Below are 26,629 nucleotides of genomic sequence, written 5' to 3'. Positions count from 1 at the left end.
AACAGCTGTACCTGATAAAGTGGTTAGTGAGTTTTATATTGACTGATTTTAATTTTGGCTGGGACAAACATCTTTGATGTTTGATTGGACTTTTAGATACGCACCTTTCCAAGATCACAGCTGTTACACATGGATTTATGTGCTAACTTTCTGCCTAGACTGTGTCAAATTTACTATCCGGTCTTTAAGTCTGACGTCACTAGCCGTGTCTGGGCTCAAACTCTGCTGCAGGTCCATAAATCAAACGATCACTGTGGCATCACTGAGAGTTGAAAAACTATCTAAAGTCTTTCATCTGTAATAAAATGATCAGCGTTCTGCTCTACTAGGTGTAACAATTGAGTTTATTATCCAGGCATCCATGAAAACGAAACAGAATTTATGACATTTAACGGAGTTAGGAATTAGCAGCAAGTTAGCTCGCTAGCTTCCATCTAAATGCAATATAGCATGTCCTGACTGAGGGATTTTGGAAACAAATTCAAACGTACAGCTCTGCTATCACTTCCAACATAAATGAAGACAGAAAACTAAACAGCAGTGACGTTTGTAGGGTTACTGAAGTTTGGCTAGCTGGTATATAACGATATGCTACGTGACCGCTAGCTTCACAGCTATGTGAGCATAATATAAACACGCTAACTTTTTTCCACTTGATAAAAGTTAACGTGAGGATTCTCGGTGGTCAGGAACAAATGTAATTTCATGGCAGGATGCTGTAAACGGACCAAACTTCAGCCAGGAGAACAACTGAGATACTTCATCCACAAGGATGAATAGGGTTAGTCATTCATATACTGCTGCATGGGCTGGGCTGTAGCTACATCGTAAGGTTTTAAAAACTGAGCTTTAAAATGATTAGTAGTAATAAAAGCCGAGGGAGGCCAACAGTGATCACTGACTGTTTTTAGGAGCTTTTTGAGATTAAATAGAGGAAAATACAAAACATTAAACATGTTAACAACACAAAACCCATATTAAACGCAGACTACTTTAGGCCCGGAAGCAGGATTCGTCACGTCATCACTTAAAGACCGGATTGAGTATGTGCTGCTTTTCTGGCACCGCTCTTGTTATTAACTCCCTGAGAGAACTGAAGGATGAAGTAGTGATAGGGTTAGTGGCAAATCAGTTCTCTTCATTATGTATTTACTATCAGACCCCTCATCACCTTCACTGTTTCCTAAAGAATGAATTAAAAACCTGGCACATCTTGGTTGTTTACTAGAAACTGTTCACTGATTTTCACACTCAAGCAGTTTGACTTGACCATCAATGGGTTGGCATATGAAGTGTGCAGAGAACCCAGGAGAGTCACAGCAGACCAATTAACCTTTCACTGATCCCACTTATCATAAAGAGCCACTTCAGGCATCAGGAGAGACAGCACAAGTGACTGAAAATGAAGTACTGTGTCCATAATCATGCACACATGTTTCAAAAGTCTCATAACCTCAGTCACTTTTATACTACCTCTCACCCATGGCTTCTTAATTACACTGAAATCATCGTGATCACTCGTGTGCCCTCCGGTTTTACTTTGAATTTCTCGTCTTCCTTTGTTTATAATTTAAACGTTATTTTGTTTCATTTTTCTTTTCTCAGTATTTGTCTGTTTGTCTGATTACACTGTCATGATGAAGATTAACGGTCTTTTAGATGCTTGTTGTAGACATTAGTGATAGCATGTCAAATAAAAAAACAAAAAACCCCCCAAATATGAATCAAAGGAATTTAAATTCACAGAACTCTGATAGAGCACTACAATAGGGCTGAAGCATATTACATAAAGTGCAAGTGCAAATATAATAGCACTAGCCTGTATCGCTTTAACAAAAGACTGAAGGACTATTACATAAATTGCTTAAAGGAATCTGAATGTACTGTTGGAGGAATGGTTAATCCTGACTGGACCCCATTGATTCATTTGAGCCTGCTTTACATTTAGCCTGCAGAAAAGTGAAGGTTAAGCATGCCAGCTCCCCTCGTTTCCCTCTGCAAGCCACCGTCTGTGGCAACGAGTCTAATACAGGTAATTATGTAGGAATGAAAGGCTCAATAGCTTCACGGATGAAGATTGGCATCTTGATTAATGCAAGCGTGGACGGGTGGGAGGGTGAGGTGTTTGCGCTGTACACTGGAGGGTGAGGCAGAACAGTCACGACAGAGGTGGAGAGGGGAGTCAACCACACACACACACAAGTCACTGACGTGAAAGGTTATTCTTGGGTAATATGTATGTAATGCTTTAGAGCAATCTGCTAGGAAAATTTACTCTTCGTAGTTGAAAGGTGAACATGTGTTTTTATCTAGCAAATTACTTTAGGCTACGTTGAGCAGGGCAAATCAATAAGCTGCATGAAAATCAGCAAAACACACACATAGGATAGGACAAAATTAAAAAAAAAAAAAAAGGAATTCATTTGAGCGTTTTGTTATTACTTTTGCAATCAGAGGGAGAAAAAGTGTGTGTGTGTCTAGGGAGGGGCGGGGGCTGTCAAACCCAGATGCAGGACACGGACTAAAAGTTCAAACGACAGCAGCTTCTTTGAAGCCGTGAGGTAATGGAGGGAAGTGGGTAGTGGTGAATACAGGCAGAGGCCGGGGAGAGCTGATGGCTTAGCGGGTCTGAGGTGGAAGGCTGGTCGAGTGCACAGAGCAGGGACGTAGGAAAGAGAGTGAGTGTGGATGAGAGGATGGAGTGGCAGGCAAGCTAGTGGTTGGAGAGGCAGGGCTGAGTAGCGTGAAGGAAGGGAAAGATTAAGTGGCCAGTAAGCAGCTGTTTAGGTAATAGGATGACTTTCTATGCCAACCCTAACTTTGATATTGGCCCTAAGATTGCTGCAACATCACATAAACATGTATGTCCTTTTATGTCCTCTGTCACGTGTTGTGTTGTAGCTCAGAAAGCATAAGGCGAAGGTTGCATGCAGGTAGATGCTGGCTGTGTAATGGGCAGGAACTGAATCCAAACACAGGACTCGAAAACCAAGTTTAAACTAAAAGACAGCTTTATTGCAGAAGTTATCCAAAGTACAAATTAATCCAGGTCCAAAAAACTAGGAAACCAAACACGGAGTAATCTTAAAGGAACACAAACTGCAAAGGAGGATCCAACCCCGAGGGAGAATACAACAAAGAACAGAAGCAAACTGAGGGTCTAAATAAACACAAGGAGATTAAAGCAGAGTGGAGACACCGGGGAAAACAGCTGAACAGAATCCAACCGGTGAGACAGGGGACGCAAAATGAAACAACACACACGAGATCACTATAAAAATAAGATGGGAAAGTAACCAAAAAACACATAACCAGGGAGACAATATAGAATATAGAACCAAGAATAATCAAACATACAAAACCAGAGAAACCCCAAAACATCCCAAAACTCAAAACAGAGACCATGATAGAAATACAGAGTTAGTCTATCTCCATCTCCTTCTGCCTCCTAACATTATGGGCAAGCAGGCAAACACACGAAGAGGCACTGGACCGTGCTAAGTGAACAAACTAGCCTAGAGTGGGTGGAAATCTGGGCCTGATGTGCTGCTGGGTTCTTTTGACCATCAATCAAAAGAAGTCAGATAGTCTTTTTTTTCTTTTTGCTAAGGAAGGCTCCTTACAGAGTGAAATGGCCTGGAAGTATCTAAAGTAGAAGCCATGATTAGCCCTAGTCACATTTTCTAAATGCTAAATAAAGGTGCTGTTAAGCTTCCTTTCCTATCTCGGTAAGCATAGACTGCACAGTGCCAGCTTTTATGAAAGGATGGCAGTGTGCATCCAGTTTGACCGCAGCCGTAGAGGACGAGCAGGATGCCAAACCGAAAACAGAAATATACAGAGGGCAGAGGAGACACGAGAGAGGGAAGAACACCAGGAATACATGGCATGAATAAGGACCTCGACAGCTGAATTATTTTAAGTAGGTCTAATTTATTGAGTTGACAAAATGGGCAACTCGCCTCAGGTCTTTGTCCCCATGGGTGCTACAAAAAGCTCCTGGTCTGCTGGTCGAGTTAATTGTTTGATTAGCAGCAAACCTGTGCGGGAATTTTCACAATTAAAGTATAAAATCAGCTAATGAGCATTATTATTAGTTAATTTTGTCGCTATGGAAGATGAATGAAAAGTCATGTTCACTTTAAAGGCTTGTAATGTAGGGAGTAATCACCTGTAAAAGAATAATGGTTGACCCTTACTTTAATAGGAAACCCTTGTTATTCATGCAGAGCAAAAACTCCCTGTGGTTGCTGTAAGATTAATGGCACAGAATCAGCCTTGATTTATCATGCCACCTCACAAACCCACTCCGCGCGTGTGTGTATATGTGTGTGTGTGCAATCAAGTGTGTCGTGTATCAGAGATTGTCCTGGAGCCACTCAATACACAAATAACTGATCGCCTCCTTCCTGTCCATGAGGAGAGCGTACCTAAGAAGAATTCAAACTTCTTCAGTGGTCGTGCTTTGTGTTCAAGGCTTATTCTGCTAAACTCTAATATAGCCGATGATGGTGCTAACTGCTGCAGCTGTGCCACCCAAAATTGATAGTAATATTATTTAAAAAAGGAATTTGCATGATTTGTTGAGAAAATGGGCTCTAATGCAGGAAAACTTGCTTAAAACAGTTCTGTTTTTAAAACAGAGGCTCTGCTGCTGCCATCAAAGCAGTAGAATCAACTTTTCTGATAACTCCTTAATGGTACATTGACCACCTGATGTGTTTCCTCCAGGTTAGCTTGCTGCTGTAAATGACTTTCTGTCCCCTCTCACTTTGTCTCACCACAGACACACACAGTCTTTCAGATAGCTCTTGCCCCCCCGCTGAACTTCTTATCAGTTCTTTTTTTCCCTTCTGTCTTGACCCCATGTGCTATGTCATTTTCACTTTGAGCTTCCTCTATTTCTTAAGCGAGCAACTTCCTATTTGAACGTTTGTTAAATCCAACAGATTGCCCTTCAGAAATTGTGTTTCATTGTATTTAATCAATCTTGATTTTTGTTAGATTTTTTGTAATTATAACCTACCATCATGGGTTTTTTTTTTAGGTTTTTTATTTTTTTTTCACCTCTGTTATGTTTCATACTGAACTAAGAAAACAATTTTCAGAAGTTTGCGGTGGATAAATTAATCATTCTGATGCATTCAAATGTATACTTCTTTTTTTTTACCCAGAACACAGAAGCGTATAGTGTTATATGAAAACAGACACCTGACCGATGAGTCCTGGTTTGTGTGTAACAGGAGGTCACTCACCTGTATCACAGTAGAAAGTGAGCACTATTTAACTAAACAAATTGGACTGCAGGTTGCGGTGTTAATTTTGATAAATTCTGAGGAATTTGGTCCAAATATCCACAGGCTAGTTTACGCAGACTCACAGGAGATATTTAACCCTCCAATAAAAAATATAATAAAAACACAGGCAACAGATCTAAGCTGGCTTTAAGGACTTGGCATATTTATGAATTTGGTTAACAAATGTAGCTTCAGTATTATTTCTGTTTTGCCATCACTTCTTGAGAAATAGCCCATCGCTAGGCCCCTGAACGAGTCACGTATTGTGTCTTGAAGTGAACTGAAAGATAAAAAAGGTGACCTGAGCAATGCTTTTCACAAATGACCTAGGGACCTTTTTTTCACACTTGTCACAGTTGAAAAAGCACTGATGGAATTTCTGAAAGCTCACTTCTGTTAGCGTTTTGAGTGAGCCATGACTGTGAGAAGCACACACAAAAGCAGAACCTCCGTAAGTGAAATCAAGCCACCATTAATACACCTGCACTTTCCCTATAATTATAAAACTACTGTTTGCACAGATGTAAACACTACCCTTCAATAAACATGCTTTAACTTTAAAGCGCAGCTAGTTAGCATTTTATCCATATGGAAAATCTAACAAGGAGTCCCAAGATATATTCTCCCTATTTACATGGGCAGTGTAGAGTGGCAGGTCTACTGGGGACACCTTTGTTATGGCAGCCGCTTTTCGTCTTTTAAAATGTTCTTTTCTTTGTCCCTCAGCCCGGCCTGAAAGGTTAAGTCTGATTCTCAAAGGGGTTTTTTCCTGTTAAAAGAGAGTTTGAGTCTTTATGATAATGTGAGAAAATAAGCAAGTAATGTAAATTGCCCTGAGAGAAGACTGCAAATGAACACAAAATGAATAAAACTGAACTGAACTTTTTAAAAGCTATGGCGTCTGAGAGACTTGTAATAAATTCAGTGTAATCAGTTTTTATAAAAACTGCTAAAAGAGCCGATGATTCAACTTTATGATAATTTTAGAGGCTGTAGTTTGTTGGTTATTGCATTATACTGACTGGAAATTTTATCATTTTTGCCCATCCTCTCTCTGTCAGGGATTAGGATCTATTGCAGGACAGTTGTATTAGACTGCTTTAGGTTTAGCAAAGTGTACTTAATAAAATGTGAATTTTTAAAAGTCAGAGTTAAGGATGCCCTAGATCTCAAGAAAAGGCCAATTTTCTTTTTCTTTTTTTTTTCTTCTTTTTTTTTATCAGATTGTGCTTTTCATCAATAAACAGTCAAGTGAAAGCTTGTACCAGTGGTGCTGGATGAATGGTCTGGCCACGTATTGAAGGCTGAGAGAGCAAGATGTCTTTTAATGGACTTTTCTGGACAGGAGTAATCTTTGGCTTTGAGCACAAGGCAAAATTGTGCTAAGAGAGGCATCAGAAGACTAAAACACACAGTACATTGGTTTTTATGCCCTTTGATGGACATAACTACCAACCAAACACTGCACGCCTTAAGTAAAGGAAAGAAAGAGGGATTCTGTATTTACCAAAACCACCTGACTGCCATTTTACTCCAAGCTGCTACCAGGAGTTCAGTCTCTCTGTCTTCCCTTTCTTTCTAATCCTGCTTTTCCCTCTTTTTTCATATTATGTTTCACCCTCGTTAGGATGAAATCTGTTATCTGTGAGGCATTTTCAATTTACCTGCTTTTCTATCATCCCCCTCCAGGTGTCCGATGACTCGTCCGACTCCCCAGAGCCGGGGCCAGTCACCTGCATGGAGCCCTTCATGGTGCGGAGGCTTTCCTGCAGGACGGTCCAGTTGCCCCCTTTAGCCTTTCGTCAGGCAGAGCAGTACTACTGTGATCGCAAGCCGGAGCCGGACACAGTGACAGTCCCACCACGGCCCACAACACTGCCACTGCGCACACCGCCACTCATCGCTATAACCGCGGCTGATACCAGCAGGTAGGACGATGTGGGTGTGCTGCTTTTCTTAAAAGTGTTTTTTTTAAGTCCTCCAAGTAACTTCATTTTACATACAGTTTGAAATCAATGTGTTCAAACTTTACTGGTGGCTGAGCTCTGATCGTTAAAGTCTGTTCCTGGAAAAATACTCATACTTCAGTTAGGAACTTGACAGCTATATGCCGTGAGTTAAGGGAACTATATTTACCTCTAAAGAAATGCACATGTAGCATCAGACGTTTAGTTGTCACTACAAGCCAGGAATTGTTATCCTCAGACTCAGATAATCAAGGTTGCTAAAGGGCTTTTATGTGGTACAAAAACAGGTTTCAGCAGATACATACAAGTTTTTGCCCATTCATAGACATTACCTGAATCAGTACAAGGGCTGTCAAAAGAAGACTGTTGGTGTTAAGACAAGCAGCAGTCTCACTGCCTTACAAGCTCAAATTCTTCAGGTAGGTGAAGAAATACCAACATTTCACAGATGACTATTTACTGATTAAATAAAGCGTTTGTTATTTACAAGTCTGAGGATGTTTTCACTTCTCTGGAGTTGTACACCTGCAATGAGCTTAGTCTACCCAGGCTGAGCTGATGGCACCACTTCAGTCGTCAGAGACAAACCTTTTCAGAGAAGGATTCATGCTCTGCACGGCGAGGACACAAAGATCAAAGACGACTCCTCACCCAACCTCAACCCAGCTGAACTTTTGTGGGGACTCTTGAAGGCTGAGAAAAACCAAGAGGAAAATTTTTGGAATATTGTTAAATCATGGTGGGTGAACACAGGCAATCAGATTTTTGCACCGCCACTGAGTTCACGGCAGCTTGAGTGTATGCTGTCATTACGGCAACGAAGGGCCCGGATGATGGCGAGACATCTTGAGATTCAACTGTGTTTTACACAGAGATCCAACTTTTCACTGAAATTGTCAAGCTACTATTTGTAAAATAGTCCATCTATTCTCCAATTGAAGGTCACGAGGAGGGAGTAGCCTGTCCCAGCTACCACAGGGAAAGATGCAGGGCACACCATCGACAGGTCACATAGCGCTAGCGCAGAGACAGACAATCATTGACACCTTTGGGTAATTTAGAATCACCAGTTAACCTAACCCACTAAATACATGTGGGTGCTCCATGTCTTTGGACTGTGGGAGGAAGCCACACAGACATGCGGAGACCATGCAAACTCCACACAGAAAAGGCCTCAGCCAGATGATGCTTTGAACCCAGGATCTTCTTACTATTACTGCTAACCACTGAGCCACCATAGTGTCCCTTTGGAAAAACAGTGTTTTATTGTATTTTAGAATCAAATGACAGCCATAGTTAAAGTCCTTCCTGTGAAACAGGACTCATATAATGTAGGCAAAGAACCCCGAAGACAAAAGTAGCTAAAAATAGCTGCTGGCAGTGAGGTTTGTGCATCAATCAAACTGAAAAAGGTTGTCATTGGACAGCCAACTCTCACTTTGTAGATGCCTGTGTATACTAAACATAGCAACAATATGAGCTTTCAGATCAGTCACATTATTTTAGCCTAACTAGATAATATGATAACTATGATAATACAAAAACTAAAGATATGAATACAGCTCTTTATTGTGATAGATTACCTGCTTCTGACAGCTTTAAGGTGTCTTTAAGTTGAGTTTCATGGCGTGGCGAAGTGAATAGAAACAATCGGAAAGGTAAGAAATCAAATACAGCCTGATTTGGCAGCAGTGCAGAGTGTGCTTGTTGTTTAGTGGATAAATAACATGCAAACCATTGGCATTTAAATTATTCCTGTCGGCTACATGCTGTTAAGAATGTGACTCATCAGATGTCGAGGTCTAATAGAGTTCTGTTTGTCAGCACCGACACTCACTAATCTTAAAAGAGTGAATGTAATTTACCGTGTGAAACATGCTAAACAAGTTAAAAGCAGGGACTGAACCGTGGATTTGATTGATCTATTGTGTAGTGCGCCGAGTCCTTTTAGGTGGTGTTTATTTTTATCCTCTGTTCTTTAACATATTGTACAGTCTGTAGCATAGCCTCGCAGCCTCTCCGTGATTGGAAAACAAGATTGCACCACAACTAAGAAAAGAATCGCAGCCTCTCCGGAGAATGTTGGAGAATGAGCGCCTCAGATGAAATGAGGTTTGGCACAGACAAACACCAAGCCTCCAACCAGCTTGCTCTGAGGGGAGAGAGGAACAATGTACCAAACAGCATTCTGTATCAGAGCCAGTGGTCTAGTGGGGAAGTCATAATTTAACTCAGAAAAGGAAATATATTCAGGCAGTTTGAAGAAGCATATAATTTCAGTGGTCAAACCTATCTGTCAGTGGAAAATCCCCATTGTCTTGGGTTAGTATCGTACTTAGAAACGTTACAAATCTACTCATCAACCCAAGGGGAAAGTGGCACTCCTCTGACTCATCTTTGATCGCCTTGGGATGCTTCACAAAGCTCGGTATTTCACACACACATTGTGCTACCTGCATAACATTGTTCGGTGGCTCATCCTGTGCAAGATGTGAAAGTAAATGGATCGGCCTGCTCTGATTTTCCCCTTGGCGCCCCTGATTTGTCCTTTTCCCTTTCTCTCTTTGGCAAGTTTGACTCCAAACGACGAACAACCAACAGAGAAATGAGCAGCTCTTATTAAGCCTAAGATTGAGGAATTTGTTATAGGGTGCTGTGAACACACTTTAGCAAGAAGACAGTGCCGCTGACTTGTAGACTTCTTTTGTAAGGAAGCGTGAGAAGCTGGTGACACTCAGTTGTGTCTAAATTACATTTTCAGGCAGGCAGAGCAATTTTCAAGGCAACTCTGATTCACAATAGCGCTGAAAGGCTTTCTTTATCTTCAAAATTGCTGTTACACGTCAAGAGCATCTTCATTGTAGGAAATACAGTATATTTTTGTCTTTGTTTCTGGCGGTGTCGTCTGCAGCTTGATGTGTCACACATTGTCAGCTGCACTGTATAAGCAGCAGAAACTGCTACCCATAATACAGAAACATAGTCAATACTGAATAATTTATTATGGTACTGTGATAATGCCAAAAAGTGTCAAATATTAGATACAGAGACAGCCTGTCCTCTCTGAATCACGGTCATCAAACTTTTATTTCACCTTCATAAAAGGGCAGACTATTCCCAAGTGTGGGCTGCTGACCACTCTTTGAAAAGCGTGTTGCATTTGCGAGACAGGGATTTGGTATTTTTAAAGGTGGTTTGAGTGATTATTTTAAGAAGACAAAGGCAGGAGGGGGCTTGTCATCTCTTTTTCTACTTCACGTAGCTGTATTGACTTCTGTGTGCTGCCCCAATGAGCCTTTTCTTAAGTAGAACATGAAAGGGGGAACATTTTTTGTCATCTTTCTAAATGATCTTTCTTTCTAAATTAATCTGCCAGCAGTACCAAAAATACTGTTACATGTTAAATCAGTGTTTTGTGGTGTAATATATTATACGCTTGTCAACATTTCGATTATGTTACTGATTATTTTCAAGATTAATTGTCACTCAGCTTTGACTGACTCAAAATCGCAATCCATTATTTTAAACCCATATCCAGTAAATTTGACTCCTTTCATAACTGAACATAGAATGATCAATTAAAGACAAAAAAGAGGCTTAGGGAGGAAATGGAGTTTTAACAAAGGTCATATGTCTTAACGTTGCTTCGAGCTCCGTTCATTCATAATTCAGCACAGCAGCGTGGAAGAAATATACAGTGGGGAAGCATTAGGGTTGAAAGGCGTGCCATTTTAAATGCTCCAACTGCAGTGTTTTAGTAAAATTTAGTGACATTAACTTTGTATGCTGCCAAATGAGACTGTCTTCAGTATTAATGAAATGGTCAAAAAGTGGTGCGCTGTCTTTCCATTAGATGCCCTCACATAATTAATATAAAAGAATGATTTTCATGAAACAGTTTCAGTGTTTTTGTCTTTGCTTCTCTTCTACGACTAGCAAAACCACCAGCATTTACCTGCTGCATAACAGCTAAAAAAATCTGAGTTGCTGATATTATAAATAACGTAACAGTGCAAAATAGTGGATTAAAACCTGCTCAGTTTAAATAACAGCCAACAATCTTCAGAGCTGAAAATTGAAGCTGCCACAGAAGCGCCAAAAGCTGCAATTCCTTGAACTGGGCTACTTCATGCATCCTCCAAAAATGAATCATAGACCTGTTGGACTTTATGTTATCTTCATCACAAATATACAGGGTGTTTTTTTTTTTTTTTTTTGAATAGCTCAGCTAACAAGATACAGTGGGTCTGTCTACTAGGTATCCTTGGGCAAAATACTGAATTTCTCCTGATGCATTCATTGGACTGTGAGTGTGTGCTTACATTTTATACAAGGTGCTTAGGCATAGAATAAAGTGCTGTATGAATGTGTGTGTGATTGGCTGAGTAAGGTTTTTGTGCTCAATCAGAGAGGAAAAGTGCTATCCAAATACCAATCCATTTATCACCACTTTGACTGACAGGTGGATACTGCTACAGGGGCTTTAGACCATCGCTGTCTGATGTGTCACTTCTACTACTTCCAGTGGCTGGAACTGGAGTTTTTGTCCAAGGAGTAAAGATAATGAAGTTAGATGAGTTTAAATACCTGGGGTCAAACATCCGAAGCACTGGACAGTGCACAAAACAGGTGAAGACCTTGGTGCAGTCAGGGTCCAGAGGGGTGATTTCTAACAAAAGGATAACAGAAAGAGTGAAGGGGAAGCTTTAAATGATGGTTTGGTGTCTGTGATGCTAACAAAAAGACTGGGGGACGAGGTGGAGGCAGAGTAGAAGGAGTTAAAATTTTTGTTGGGGGTGACCAGAGTTGGTGGGATTAAAAAGGAGTACGTCAGTAGGAAAGCTGAGATGGTTATGGAAATGCTAAGAGGAGGGACAGTGGATATATTGGATAAAGGATGCTGAATGTGGAGCTCTCAGTCAGGAGAAAAGAGAAAGACCACAGAGGAGATTCACGGATGTATCGAAGGAGGACATTTAAAGGGTTGATGTGAGAGAGGAGGATGCTAGGGTTCGGTTGAGCTGAAGACAGATGATCCCCTAAAGGGAGGAGCTGAAAGAAGAAGAAGAGGAAGAAGGAACCTGAGCTCTTGATTCTCCCTTTTTGTCATGTTGGTGCCTATTGAAGCATTTCAGTTGAGTCATCTGACCAATAATATGGCTTCACATGTGTGGTTGATTGAATTAACAGACTTACCAAGAACGCCTCAGTGAGAATTTTATTCAGCTGCTACTTAGCCCTGATTGTCAGGCATCTGTGTGTTATTTTGCAGCAGTTCGGCACATCTTTTGTATACAGTTTACATTAAATACAAATTAGTGTGCATGGATTTCTTTCGCACATGAGCCCAACATGTTAGGAGCAAATCAACAGAAGAGCTCAACATCAGCTAACAGGTATTAATTAACTTATTAATATGAGAAAAAAAGTGTCTCAAAAGACATTAACTGAGAACAGCAGAACAATAACAGCGCTGGATATTAACTCAATACTGGATCAAATCAGCTACCACTCTATTGATTTTCCAAACACTAAAATGTCATCTCTGGAGTGTTATGTGAGAGATCAGCTGGAAATAAACACTTATTTATTTTTCATTTTATACAAACACACACACACACACACACACACACACACACACACACACACACACACACACACACACACACACACACACGTTATAGATACAGGCTAGAGATTCCACTTTCTCTCCCTTGATAACAATCCAATAGCAGTTCTGTTTTTTTCTTTCTTCATTAAAAGTCTGTACAGCTCACTGCGAGGAACTGATTGAGTTCATTCTCCTGTATGTGAGGGAACATAAGCCTGCAACTTGACTTACTTTTTTCCCCCCCAAAAAAACATTTAAATGCAAATATTTTTTAGGCTAGCGCCAAATATAGTTATTATAGGAAGCTTACATAATCATGTCGTGATTAAAAAAAAAGACTTAATGTAAATCAGCAAAGTGTGTCTGATAGAATCCTCCAGTACTAATAAGATCAGTATTGGAGCAATCAGGTGTAATCACTAATTATTGACCGCACTATACTTATCCCGTTCCCATTATCTCCTAGCATTTTAATTCAGCACGAACAGAAAAGAAACATATATTGGGGGGAAATTGGTGTGACACGTGAAACAAACTAAGGATTCTAAATGTGCTCTAAAAAATGAAGGGAATGCAGTATAACAGACAGTCAGTTAAACTTCAGAGATAAAAACTACTTTCACGTGCTTTGGTGGAAATCCAAGCAGGTGAACAGGTACACTGGAGAGACAACCACAACATAGCCCTCAAAAAGGGAGTATTTTCTTCTCCAGTTTTGCTTTTTGTCATGTCCTTTTAACTGCCAGTAGAATGAGATGGTACATGCAGCCCATTCAGGTTGCACAGGTAGTCCATCTCTTACCTTCCGGAGGGCACACCCACGCTTGCGATCTTAAAAAGGGTTGCTGTGTCTCCAACCACAGTCTCAAGAGTGTGGAGGAGATACTATGATACTATGAGACAGGCTCTTATATGAGGAGAGCTGGGCAGGGTTATAGAAGGGATCAACCCAGCAGCAGGAGGAGGAACAGAAGGAGCTACCAGAGCGCTAGAAAAATGACCTCCAGCGGACTACTCGTGCGTGTTTCTGACTAAACTGTCAGAAATAGAACAAAGAAGGTGGAATTAAGGCCTGTACTCACAGCCCACTAACATTTGTCCAAGAACATGTCATTTTATTTCTTTATTTTTGAGCACTGTTTATATAAAAACATATATAAGATATTTAAACACTCATGACCTGTGTGTATCCTGTGCCAGAAATGGCGCAGTGTGGTTATTGAGGTGGATGGCCAGAGGGGGACATTGTTTCCACATCTAATTGTCACTCAATCAGACCCTCGCTTGCAAACCAGTAAAAAGAAAAAGAAATCATATTTCTCTTGTTAGGGACATTTCAGTACAAACCCATTGCCATGCAGCGTTCGAATCATATACTAATATTAATGGAAGACAGTTTTTTTATTAATACAAAAACAAATTTGTGCCAAATGTGTCACAGTGCATAACAATTACCTGTCTGCTTTTCTCTTTTAAGCATTATAATAAACCGTTGTGTCTGACTCATCCATCGTGCTACTTTAAAATAAAATCTTACTAATAAAAGAATAATATACAAAAATTCTTCTGAACAAGATCCACTTTGCTAAAACATCCAAAAACAATGTCCATCAAACATTCATGAAGGAGGTCAAGCAGGCGGCCAGTTAATGTCACAGATGTTTCAAGAGTGACAGCTGGGATAAACATTGATTCAGTTGCAGTTATTTGACTGTAAAATGTTCTGCTGTGTCAGTATTTTCATTATATCGACCAAAGGTTTTGTGTTGCTATGTGCAGCTCAGAGCTAAAGGGTTAAAAAAAGAAGACGAAATCGAGGGTACAGTGTTATCAGCATTAGAGCATTGCGTATAATCCCTCTTTTCACAATTAAAACCACCCCGCCCTATAACTTGTAGCTTTTTAATATTTTTAATAACAAAGCATGCAGAAGATTACACATGGCTGTGCTGGCTACTGACAGATTTATGTGTCAACAGATGTTAGCTGTTTGCAACATTAGTGGGAAACATTCTATAGAGGGTTTGCTAATATTAGTCGGTATTGTGTTTGTTTAAGGTGACCCCAAATGCATGTTGGGATACTCTTATACCTATGACCCTGTTTAGCAACAAAGCAATGGAAAGTAAATGAAATGGCTATAGCCTGCGGTTTAAGTTTCAGGTCAGTTCTTAGAGTGTATGTAGAGTATTTGGTTCTGCCGTGCGTGTTGTTGTCGGGTGTTTGGTTGGCTTAAGTAGGTAAACTTGGACGCGTACAAAGCAAACACATGAGCTTCTTGTGTATGCATACATGGCAGGTATGTGCTCTTTACTCTCCTTCCTCTGTCCTGCTACCAATACTCTTACTCGCCACTTCAGTCTTCTCTCACCTCGTATCTCAGATTACATTTCTACGCTTAAGACTGGAGAGATGACATTCCCCACGCTGTTATTTTCTTGAGTAATGGGCTTGAGCTGCAAGGGAAGTGTGAGGAGAGGAAGGAAATAAAGCACTCTTCCCTGATAGTCCCCCTTTCCCTGAAAATGAAGACAAACAGAAGAGAGTTGGGGGTTGGGGGGATTTAACAAGGTGGCTGGATGTTTGCGCTCCCCTGTACCCTGTGGACATCACAGGAACGGTTTAATTAATTAGTGTGAAGGTGAACTTGTTTTACCTGCAGTGTGTTTAATGTCAGCTGCTATAAAAATGCTTCTCATTTTCTCATTCCATCCAGTGCATCTTCACAAGAACTGTTTCTTTGTGTGTGTGTGTTTTAAACCTAAATCTCATTTGGACTATTGTGTCATAAAACTGGTTCAGTGGTATTATATGATATAGCGGCTCTGCCCAATCCCACCCCCTGATTTTCTTTCTTTTTTTTTCTTTTTTTTTCCAATCATGGAGGTTTTTAGGGGAGGTACTTTGGGTGGGTCCCTCATGTTTAATGTATTATCCTGTTCCCTATATCCTGTCGCCGCTTTTTTCCTGCAGGGGACATGAAGACGGGAGACAGTGTTGTCAAGTCCGGATGCTTTTACGCATAACTCTGCGCCAAGTTACCTTGAACTGGTTTTGCACAAGTTTGCATCATTTGGGGAGACCATCCGTCCGTTTGGACCATCCTGTGCTGAACATCTCGCACTGCCGCAGCAATACAAGCACCTTGCAGAAATGGGCGTGTGCGGAGGAAGTGGGGAGCACTTGGAAACCAGACTGACCTGAGAGTTCTTTCTCGTAGCTTTACTCAGGGATACATCCCCTAAACTGCAATTTAAAGGTCTTCCTCGTGATGCGTAAATGGATTCGTTTTTATCTCACTGCTTCAGTGTGTTTGCGCATGGTGTCAGCGATAAAGTTGATGGAGTTAAGCTCATTACGTGAGCTAAAAATCAAAAACTGGACGTGAAGCACCCAGGGTAACTAAAAAGGCAAAACAAAACAACAAAGTTGTCTAATTACTTGTATTATTTGATTTTGTTTTATTAAAAAAAAACAAAAAAAAAAAACAAACACCTGAACTCGCAGTTGTTAGTCAACCTCCTGTAAGCTTTCCTGACTCATTCAACTTAAATGCTCCCAAAGTGTAGATTTAGTTTTTAAAAAACAATTTTATAACCAGCGTGGGGAGGAGGATGGATCCCGCCTGTGGGAAAGTGGGGACGGCGCCTCTGGTCGCTGGCGGCGGAACCGGCGTGAGTGCAAAGGCGCCCAAACATCTGTGGAGGCAGCAGAATCAGGCAGCGCTCTCTCCGCTCCACCACGCGCTGGTAGTGCGCAAGAACGACCGTGTAAGACAAAGAGGCTTTTCGGACACCGAGAGATACCTCAACCCGAGGAACATGGACCGGACTTACGCAGTGGACACGGGGCACCGACCCGGGCTGAAGAAATCAAGGATGTCGTGGCCGTCGTCCTTTCAAGGTCTTCGACGGTAAGGACAAAATATAAAAGGAAACTGCTTTTCCTCGGCTTGTTTCCTTTTAATTCCCCCTCGATGAAGATGGGCGTTGTGTGGCTGACTGAGCGAAGAAGTGTTTCGGTTCTTATTTAGTCCTAACTTTGAGAGGGTTACAGTACATCTTTCTGCTTAGACTGTGCTCGACCTCTGTTTTACATCACTTTTTGTAACATATGGTCCCAAACATTTACTGCGCTGTAACGAGGAAGAAGATGATGAATAAACTATGTGCTATATGCCGTGCAGCGCTAAAGGGTTAAAAAGAAACAACGGACACAGTCTTATCGGTATAAACCCTCGTTGGCAATTATAAAACCACCTCATCCCATAACTTGTATCTTTTTAAATATGCTTTAATAACAGAGAGTACGGAAGATTACGCATAGCTGTTTCATTTGGGTCAGAAAGATGTGTCATACTGGAGAGAAGAAAAGCAAGAATAATGATGCAAAGTGAAAGAGTTTTTTTTTTTTTTTAGTTATCACAAGCCATTCTCTGTGTTAATATCAGTTAGGTGGTTTATATTTGGCACAATTGTCATTGTGTAGAATGACAAGAGTCTTGTGGGAGTCAGAGGCAGGCTTTAACCAAAGGAAGGTCACAGGAATTATTCATATGTGATGTATCCTAAATATATTACACATATGCAACCTCCTTGTATCCTAAGGATAGTGTTTACGGGTCTTGAGGGATGGGCTCCACTTAGTTTTAGTATCTCCAAGAAGCCTGGCGTTCATGTCTGCATTTGGCACTACACTCTGCTCTCGATAAGCAAAGTAGATATAGTAGGATGCCTTTGCTATATGGTCACCACATCTTCTGAAATGACTCACTGCATGTGACAATATGGATAATCACAACACACGTGCTCTTGACAACTGCTGTGTTTTCACAGGCTATCCGCTATCCAGAGGAGCTACTGTAACAATGTTTGCTATAACAATAGTTTTAGTGAATCTCGTCTGCATACAGACAGAGACACTAAAGCACCTCCGTGCTCAGACAGCCAGCCTGGGTGTGTGAGGGAAATGTTTCTGCTCTAATTACTCACATGTTCTGGGAAAGAGGGAGGGAAAAAAAAGACCAAATGAAATGAAATCTGAGAAGGTCACCTCAGCTCTCAGGCTTAAGTGACTGCTGTGGATGTAAGTTTCTGTCAAATGGCTCGCTGTTTCCCTTTTTTTTTCTTCTTTCCTCCTCCTTTCTTTATAAATGTTGGTTTAGATATGAGTGATACTCGCCTGCAGCGTCCAGTCACCAGTCAGCTATAGAAAGCACACTGGCTCGTCTGGCCAGCCGAATGGTTCCTGTCACAAAGAGGAGAGGCTAAAGAGAAGGAGAGAGCGAGCGAGTGACAGAGGGGGGAAGGAAGGAGGGTGGTGAGAGGTGGTGGTGTGTGGGCCTAGTAAAACAATCGTGCAATGCTATGTTGAAAATATATTGATTTCAATTGCAAAAGAAGATGCACACGCACATTTGAAGATTGTTTATGCACCTCATACATTTGCTTCAGAAGGAAAATTAAAATTGGATTAACCCAAAGAAATTGAATTTCACACAGGAGGCTAATTACACAAGAGGCACATTGCACTCCAGCACATATGCAGGAACACTAACACAAAACCAAATCAATGGCCCTTGAACACTGCAGCCCATTGGACTGTTATTTGCACTTGGTCAATAGGCTCACGTAATTGGTTGTTGATTTTTATGTGCGCTCAATGGGTTGCATGTTTTAGTAATTCCTGATTTCAGTGTCTTCAGGAACTGCCCCCCACAGGGACCTTCATCCAGTGAACATGTCATTAGATGAACATCAGTTAGAAATCTAGATATATAATCGTATTACTACACCGTTTCCCAAGTGTTGGGCTTATTGTGTGACACAAAATATATTACAAAACACTCAGAAGACCAGCCTTGATGTACTACAGCACAAACAAATCTAATATAATTGTGCGCAATGAACATGAGATCTTGTTGCCTTTGAAATGGTTGCTTTAAAGACGGGGATCGGGTCTACGACCACTCACAGTCAGTTGCCATCTTCAAACAACTGCATCAAAACAGTGATGAAATGGCAATAACACGGAGTTGGTCTCCCATCAGTACATAAATATTTGTGATAATACAATAATTAACTCTGAATACATTGGCGAAAACTGCAAATCTGTTGCAGATACACATAAATTCTCATCAAACATAAATTCATATTAACTACTTATTTTTAGAGTCCTGTCACAAGGTCAGATTGGAATCAGAAATAATTAAATAATAGTGATGTAACTGCTGCCGGATGGTGATTTAACTGCAAAATGACATCCTGCAGCAGTTACATTGTATATAGTGGCGTCATCTATTGTAAAGAGACACGTCGCAGATAGTGGTGGTGGTTAGCACTGTCGCTTCACTGCGAGGTCCTGGGTTTGAATCCATGTTGGCACAATTTCTGTGTGCATTCTTTCTGGGTCCTGTGGCTTCCTCCCACAGACGTTAGGTTAAGTTGATTGCTGATTCCAAACAGAGTATAGGAGTGAATGTGAGAGTAAGTGGTTGTCCATCTCTCTGTGTTAGCCCTGTGACAAACCAGTGACCAGTCTAGAGTAGACCCTGCCTCTCCGCTTGTCCCCTCTTTGACCCTGAGAGGGATAAGTGGAAGAATATGGATGAGTTGCAGTCATCAATGCAGATTGACTCAGATTGATTGCAACACGTTGGCAATCTGTCTGCATTTATAAATTAGAGGCCAATTGTTTGCAAACCTTTGACAACCTGTCTGAGAGTGATAGCAGTCGGTCCGAGTCGGACCGTGATTGGTTGGAGACAGGTTGCCTCCCACAAGGTGACCTGTGCAGTCACCTGGCGATCGAAACAGGTCACCCAGAGGTCAAGGATGCTATACGCTTAGTCTCTCAATCTCAGTTGGTTGCCCCAACTGCTTGGGGTTGTCGGCTAACAGGAAAAACATTCAATGCAACTATAGGCAATTTCTTTACTTTTTTCTAGTCTCAAGGCGGTTGCTGTCCCGTTCTTTACTCTAGTGTGACTGAGCTGTAAATGTTGCTTTAAATGAAACCGAACAGCACATTAGCACAAAAATACAAACATGTAAGATACATATTCCAGAGTTTCATTAAAACAACATTGCTTGGTATTTTACATTTTTGATTTTGTCATTCAAACAGCAGTGTGTTTGCCCTCCTGGCATTTACTCGGATTTCTCTAAGAGCTTTTAACTGCCATTGTGAACATAAAACCTTCTCTAGGCTACTTGACAAGAAACACAGCTTATTTCTCCTGCAGGCTTAAAAGCTTTTTATTCTTCAGATACACTTATTGCTACATAGTGTTCATGTGTGATGCATGCATTATTTACCTATTTGATTGACGGTTTTAATTAACAAGGCTCCAAAAGGTCACACAAATTCACATGAAAATTCAGCAATCAAGTTGTTGCTGCAAGTCAGCTAAACAAGACGTGTTTCGTGATTGTAACAGACAGACATAAACAACTTCTGCGGCAGTGCCCCAGTAGAAAACTAATAAGAAGTGCCAGCTACTTGCTCAACACGTACAATTGATGTCAATCTTATGCAGAGAAAGAGACAGCAAATCTTTCAGTGAGAGGACTGTTGATGTGGCTGCGTGTGCCTGAGTAGCTGGTTTGGTGCGAGGTCAATCAGCCCCAAGGTAAAAGACATCACCCAAATGTGTCACAATCTAGGCTGGGCCTGGATGCTGCTCAGGGCTTCTGTGAGACCTCAGCTAAAATCTGGAGCATTCTTTGATGAGGAGATGGCATCTCTCCCATTCCTCTCCTGCTGCTTGCCTGTCCCTGCCATGGGGACGCTACAGGGGGGGTTATCTTTATCTTTAGAGATGTCAGTGAAGAGGAGGATAATGGTGCCTTCTCACTGTACAATCACACAATTTAAGATTTGATGATTCAGTGGGTGGAAAAGCAAATGTCAAAACTGAAAGAAAAAATCCCCCAAAAAACAAAACAGAAACATCTGAAGAGGGAAGTGAGAAAGGATGAAAAGTGCTTAATTTGGATATTTAGTTACTTCATCACTGGCTGGCAGATTGGAAACTCTATCTCTGTCCTCTACCTTTGCATTGTACTTAAAGGCCGCTGATTTTTCTCCAGCCAGTCTTCCTACTGTGAATGCCATTACCAGAGTGAGGTTTTTAGCCACGATGAAGCATAACCCCCTGGCTGTGTCATTAGATCCCATGGGTGTTAGAGAGTGAAGACGGAACTGCTTTTCGGTACGTGGTTATATATAACCCCACTCACAGCCATAATCACAGGCATACAGTATTGTGCAGAAATTTTGAGTCACTCCTCATTTTTTAAAATATTTTGCTAGGAAAGTGGGAATAGGTGCAGCGATTTGAAATATAAAAATATAAATGGAAATGGAGCATATAAGGTAAATATATGCTCCATGGAGCATGCTTTTTATGGAGCATAAAAACAGTACATTTGTACATTTCTAATGAGCATATTAAAAGTTAATATTTGGGATTGGGTTAATCTTTATTCTTCATCTCAGCCTGAACTCTCTTAGACAAGCTTTCTTGGCTTCCTGTTGGTCCGTTCTATGTCAGGGTGATCCCACACTGCTTTAAGAATGTTGAGGTCCAGACTCGGCGAGGACAAGCCGTGACTCATAGTATTTCATAGCATTAGTGTTTTTCCAGGTATGCTTTTACTGCTTTAGTTGTGTGTTCGGGATCATTGTCATGCTCTCCCGATGTCCTCCGTACATGCTGAGAATGATTTGAACCAAAAATTTCAAATTTGGACTCGTCTCTTCGTAAGACATCATGTTCAGTCCAGTTGTGCAATCTGGCATACCTCAGCCTTTTCTCTGTGTTTCCCTTCCTTAAGAATCCTTCCATTGCAAACATTTCTGATGAGACTTCAGTGAACAGGTGAAGTATTAAATAAGAGAGATGCATCTCTCAGGTCCTGTGTCAGGTTTTTGTCAGTTTTTTTCTGTTTCTTAAGGGCATGACTTTCATGCCGGTCACTTGATCTTTTACCCCCCACTTGTCCAGCTTTCTCTGATTTTATAAGGACACACTGTAGACCATGTTTTCAGCTAATAGCTCTTTGAGAATCATCTTGTTGGTGTAAAAGATTTAATACTTGTAAAACTGTGTTATCTTTGTCAGATTTTATAGATTCGATGAAACAAATGGTGACAATTAGGTTTTTTTTTGATGCAGACTGCTAAAGATATAATTTAAAACTAGTTCTTTATTAAGTTGTCTATTGTGTGTAGACACAAGAGTGGTTAATTTCTTGAGTTAGGTGCCTTTTTTTATTCTCGAATCATTTGTAGGTCAGGGTTAAGCGGCTTTACATACAAAGAAAAACATTCTTCTGAAAATGGTCAAGGCCAGGATTAAAATAATTAAAAAAGCCTGGTTTTCACTCTATTTCTCAAAACCTTTTAAAAAATTACAAGTCTGGCTTATTGAAAGCAAAATATAAAGAAATAATGGGTGATTCAAGACTTTTGCACAGAACTTTACTGCACATGCTGTTGTATTGTCACAGTAGACATCTACTGCAAGGCTTTTGTCATCCAGGAAGATGTCTAGAACATGTTAATAAACACAGTAGGAACTGGGTAGTAAACTTTCCATTAGCAGAGATCAGCATCAGACATGGCGTGTCTTGGGTAATTAAATGGGGCATGAATGAAATGCACTCTGTACGATTTTCTGCTGTGTTTCATGTTGCAGAATGAAAGGCAGGCAGAGCTGATAATTACACAAACGCTAAGCCCTTGTCTGTGACTTGCAGACCTACTCATTCGTACAGAAATGGAAGGTGTATTGAGTTTGCCCTTCGGATCAGCTTTGTGACTTACCAAGGCTTTGAAGGCTAAGTATGTGCATTAGGATCTTATATAATGAAATATCTCAGACAGCCCTTTGCATGCATATAGAGCAGGTTTCCTAACACATGCAGTCACATGCATGCTTATTTAAAGGAATATAGTGAATCCCCATGTAAATGCATCCAAATAGTCATAAAACCATAGGAAATTGTAATTAAGGTGGAGATTTTCCTTACCACCAGTTTTCTCTCATATACACTTTCAACCCATATCTAAGTCATGTTATTTGTGTAAGCGTGAAGTGAATAATGCCTGAATTTCACTGCTGTTTTCCACGAGTGTTTGGGATTATACTTAGGCCTACTTTTTTAACCTCTTCCTCCGCAGAGCTCCGTGTTGTGGCTCCCAGCTGTTTGTTATAAAAATGCATCGGCATTAATTGAAAGTTGTGAAGCAGGACACATTGCACCAAACATGCCAACTTCTACTATTCTGTATAAAATAGATAGAGGATTTGTTGTCACAATAATAGAATTATTATAAACTTGATATAGACATTCGGGAAAATGCTCAGTATATAGGATTATATTCGATACTTCAGGGGAAAAATGACAAATTAAGAGGTATATTTGTTTTTAAATGAAGATCAGAACAATGCTGGTCTGTAAAAATGTACTCAGCTATAGCCCTGTTTATTACCTGTGCCTCTGGTGACTTGGCACCATACTTCCATTGCTGATCAAATATTTGCTAAGGTGGACTGCTGCCACTTCTTCTGATAGACTTTCCTCGAATTCAGTCAGGAGCATAAAACTTAGACACATCTAATTAACACTGACCGTCAACATTACAGGTGGTAGGGACTGATAACATTTGCCCCAACTTTACCATTTTATTAGTCACCATAACATTTATTATACCTGTTTTATACTTCAATACTGAATATTTGTTTGATAACAAGACTCGGTATACACACTGCTTGAGGTACCTACGATACTAAAAACCAGTACCATCACATTTTCAGAATTCTGTATCAAAAAATATTGATTCTTGTGACATCTCTAATTTGTTGTGCTTTTTTTCTCATGATAAGATATGCTGATAAGATATTCAGCTGAAAGGCTTTAGAGTAGCTAGATGGAGTTTTTCAATCTCAGCTGATTATAAGCAAAATGAGACTTACTTTATTTCAAAATCCTCCCAACTGTCTCTCATCCATATAACACAGGTCTTCCCATTTTGATCTCAGTGTCTCGTAGCTGTTACTGACTAAAATTTGAACATTTCTTTTAGGTGAAATTGCAAATCTAGTCTAGGGCTTAATGGATGTCTTGGAGACCTGCAAAACCCCCCCCAAAACTGTCTTTTAAAGAGGCTAGTCTCAAAGCCTTATGATGTCATGATATTTGCATGTGTGTCTTTTTCTCTTTTTCTTCTTACGTAACTCTTTAACAAGGCTGACAATAGAGGGGTACATTACAAGTCTAGTGGCTGTTGCATTTTTTCTAGATTTTAAGGCAATATATATTTTCTTTTCATTGGACTTGAATATATATGAAATGGTGTGTTGATTCCAGCATACTGTATTTTTGTCCCTACAGTAGATGCTTTATTTAATAGCAGGATGGAGCTCTGAAGCATAGAAATGCAGCGATTTTTGACAAATGACCGATCAGCCTCCTCTGATGCTTTTGTTTTCATGACAACAAAAAACTGCGTCAGTATGTGCAAGCAATTTTGATGTCACAATAAGTGGTTGCCGGAATTGCTTTCTGTGTTTTGAGGTTAAGACCAACATTTCTGAATAAAACATAATCCATCTATGTCTAATCAAGCGTGCAGTTTTGGAGGAAAAGTGGATTGCACTCTGTTTATTTTTTTCTTTACCAAAGCAAATGATATTTAAAATTAGCAGGAAAAACTGGAAACATGAATATTTAATGCAAACATCCATTATGGAAATGAATGATAAAAACGTCCCACTTCAGGAAAATCATTTTTTTTATGGTTTTGACACTGGACAATGTTCAGATTGTGGCTCTGGGGGAAAAATGCTTTGTAAAGCTGAGGAGATTTGCTGAAATGGTGAAACTCAAACACAAGCAGAGCTCCAACAGTGTATGTGAAGTGGAGGAGACTGGTCATCTAATTTTTACCAGCAGGAACGGCCATTTGTTATTCATAGCCCTCCCCTGGCTCTTTTGCCTTCGCTGGTCATCTGCTAGGCTAATAAAATGCTTGAAACCCATTTTTGAAGGACAGCCTTGTAAGGGGTTACAAGCCAAAGCCACTCCAGACTGCCGGCTTGATGCTGGGTGATTTCCTGAGCACTTGGCTGGCTGTGCTGTGCTGATCATGTTACACATAACAGGGTAATAAAGAGTGTTGCTGGGCTAGCAACTGCTCTAGTCTAAGATCCGCTGATTGCTTTTAGACGGACTGTGCAGAATTTTCAGTTGTTCATTATTTCTGTCAGGATGCAGTTAAAAAAAAGCTGATAAATGTTGAATTTTAATAGAATACATGGCAGCAAAGCATTTTTAAATGTTAGTAATTCCTTAAATAAAGACTAAAAAGATGCATTTTCATCAAACTGTGTTTCAAGTTCTGGTGACCAGATTCTCTGTGGTGGCAGTGAGATGCTTATCATCAGTGAGTATGACAGCAGTGTTGTTTAGAGCTCTAATCTAACACAGCTGCAGTGGCAAAAGAACCCACATTCAGTGATTTTCTTGGTGATCTCACTTATTGTATTTGGAGCAGTGAAGCTGGGTTTATGCCGCTGACTGGCATACTGGTCACTTTTGGTGTTACGGTTGGTTGTACACCTCCCAAGTTTTGCACACAGTAGCTCATCTGGTTCATATCCAACACTGACAGACTGGAGGCACCAGTGTGTGAGCAGGTCTGTCTCCGGGGGGCATCTGTGTCATCAGCAGGGATTTGTTCGTACTCGCGCTGCACTACTGCATTAGCTCTCATCAAATTGATCCACAGTAAGGGACAGTAAGAAATTTTTGGAAACTTTAACAGCAATTTTGAAACCAATAATGAGCATACGGATTTCCAGATGGCAAAAAACTCACGGAGGGAGATTGTTGCGACAACTCGCAAAAGTCATTTTTGCAGAAAACTGTGGAACAAACCCCGACTGTGATTCGATGACGTGCGCTGACACCTGTCATTAGAAGACGACTCCGGCAAGTGTCTAAAGTTGAAGTGTAAAGGGTACAGCACTGTGTTGTTGTCAAAGTTTGCATGTGCAGTGACCACATTGTGACAGATAGTAAGATGGCAGTTGCCATCTGCTTGAGAAAATGGATTTTAACTAAACAAGGGCAGGGGCACATCTGGCATGGGCACGCTCACAAATGCTGCTGATTTAAGGACATAGCTTCACCATGATTTACAGTTACTCTCCTGTTTTCATATCTTCGTCTATTCTCTTTTTATGTGTCTCTTGCTCCACACATGCTGTATCTATATATGTATATACATCTATATATTGTTTTTTCTCTTCTTTTTTAAGCATCTTTTTCTTGGTTGATATGCCTCTGAGCTCCACATGTCTCCTGTCACATCTGTCAACTTTTGTCAGTAAGCCTGAGACACAAACGTGAACTAACCCGCAATTGTCATGAAATATGAAAGTAGCCCTGCAGTGGCTCTTTGCCATCTTAACAATCATCTTCCACTAGCTCTACTTTAATCTTAACAAAGGATAAATAAATGAGCCACATTTTCTTCTAAATAGCTTGGGTACTTCTCTATTTGCATTATGGGAACCACTGTGGCTAAATTTTCCAATAAAAAGTCCTCCATTTCTCTTTTGAACCAAATCAGTTTCATAATCAAGAAGCAATTTTAGGAATTTTTATGTATTTTATTTGATATTCTGAGTAGGAGGCAGGAAATGAGAGACAAAATAGAGAGAGGGAGAAATAGGAAACGACATG

General features: G+C 40.5%; 1 protein-coding gene across 2 annotated transcripts in view; it reads left to right on the top strand.

Annotated features, from left to right (window-relative positions):
* pde4d (phosphodiesterase 4D, cAMP-specific) overlaps positions 1-26,629 on the top strand; it is a 205,219-nt gene that overhangs the window by 32,820 nt on the left and 145,770 nt on the right. Inside the window, exon 3 of one of the 2 annotated variants that reach the window (XM_063490756.1) lies at positions 6,987-7,225. In XM_063490756.1, the coding sequence (XP_063346826.1) occupies positions 6,987-7,225 (239 nt within the window). Of the gene's footprint in view, positions 1-6,986; positions 7,226-16,489; positions 16,789-26,629 lie in introns of those variants that run through there. The other variant, XM_063490755.1, reaches the window with a different exon arrangement.

Source organism: Pelmatolapia mariae, linkage group LG12 (genome assembly GCF_036321145.2).
Source record: "Pelmatolapia mariae isolate MD_Pm_ZW linkage group LG12, Pm_UMD_F_2, whole genome shotgun sequence".
Classification (NCBI taxonomy): domain Eukaryota; kingdom Metazoa; phylum Chordata; class Actinopteri; order Cichliformes; family Cichlidae; genus Pelmatolapia; species Pelmatolapia mariae.
Note: the sequence above shows the minus strand (reverse complement) of the source record. Positions and strands in the feature narration are given on the sequence as shown.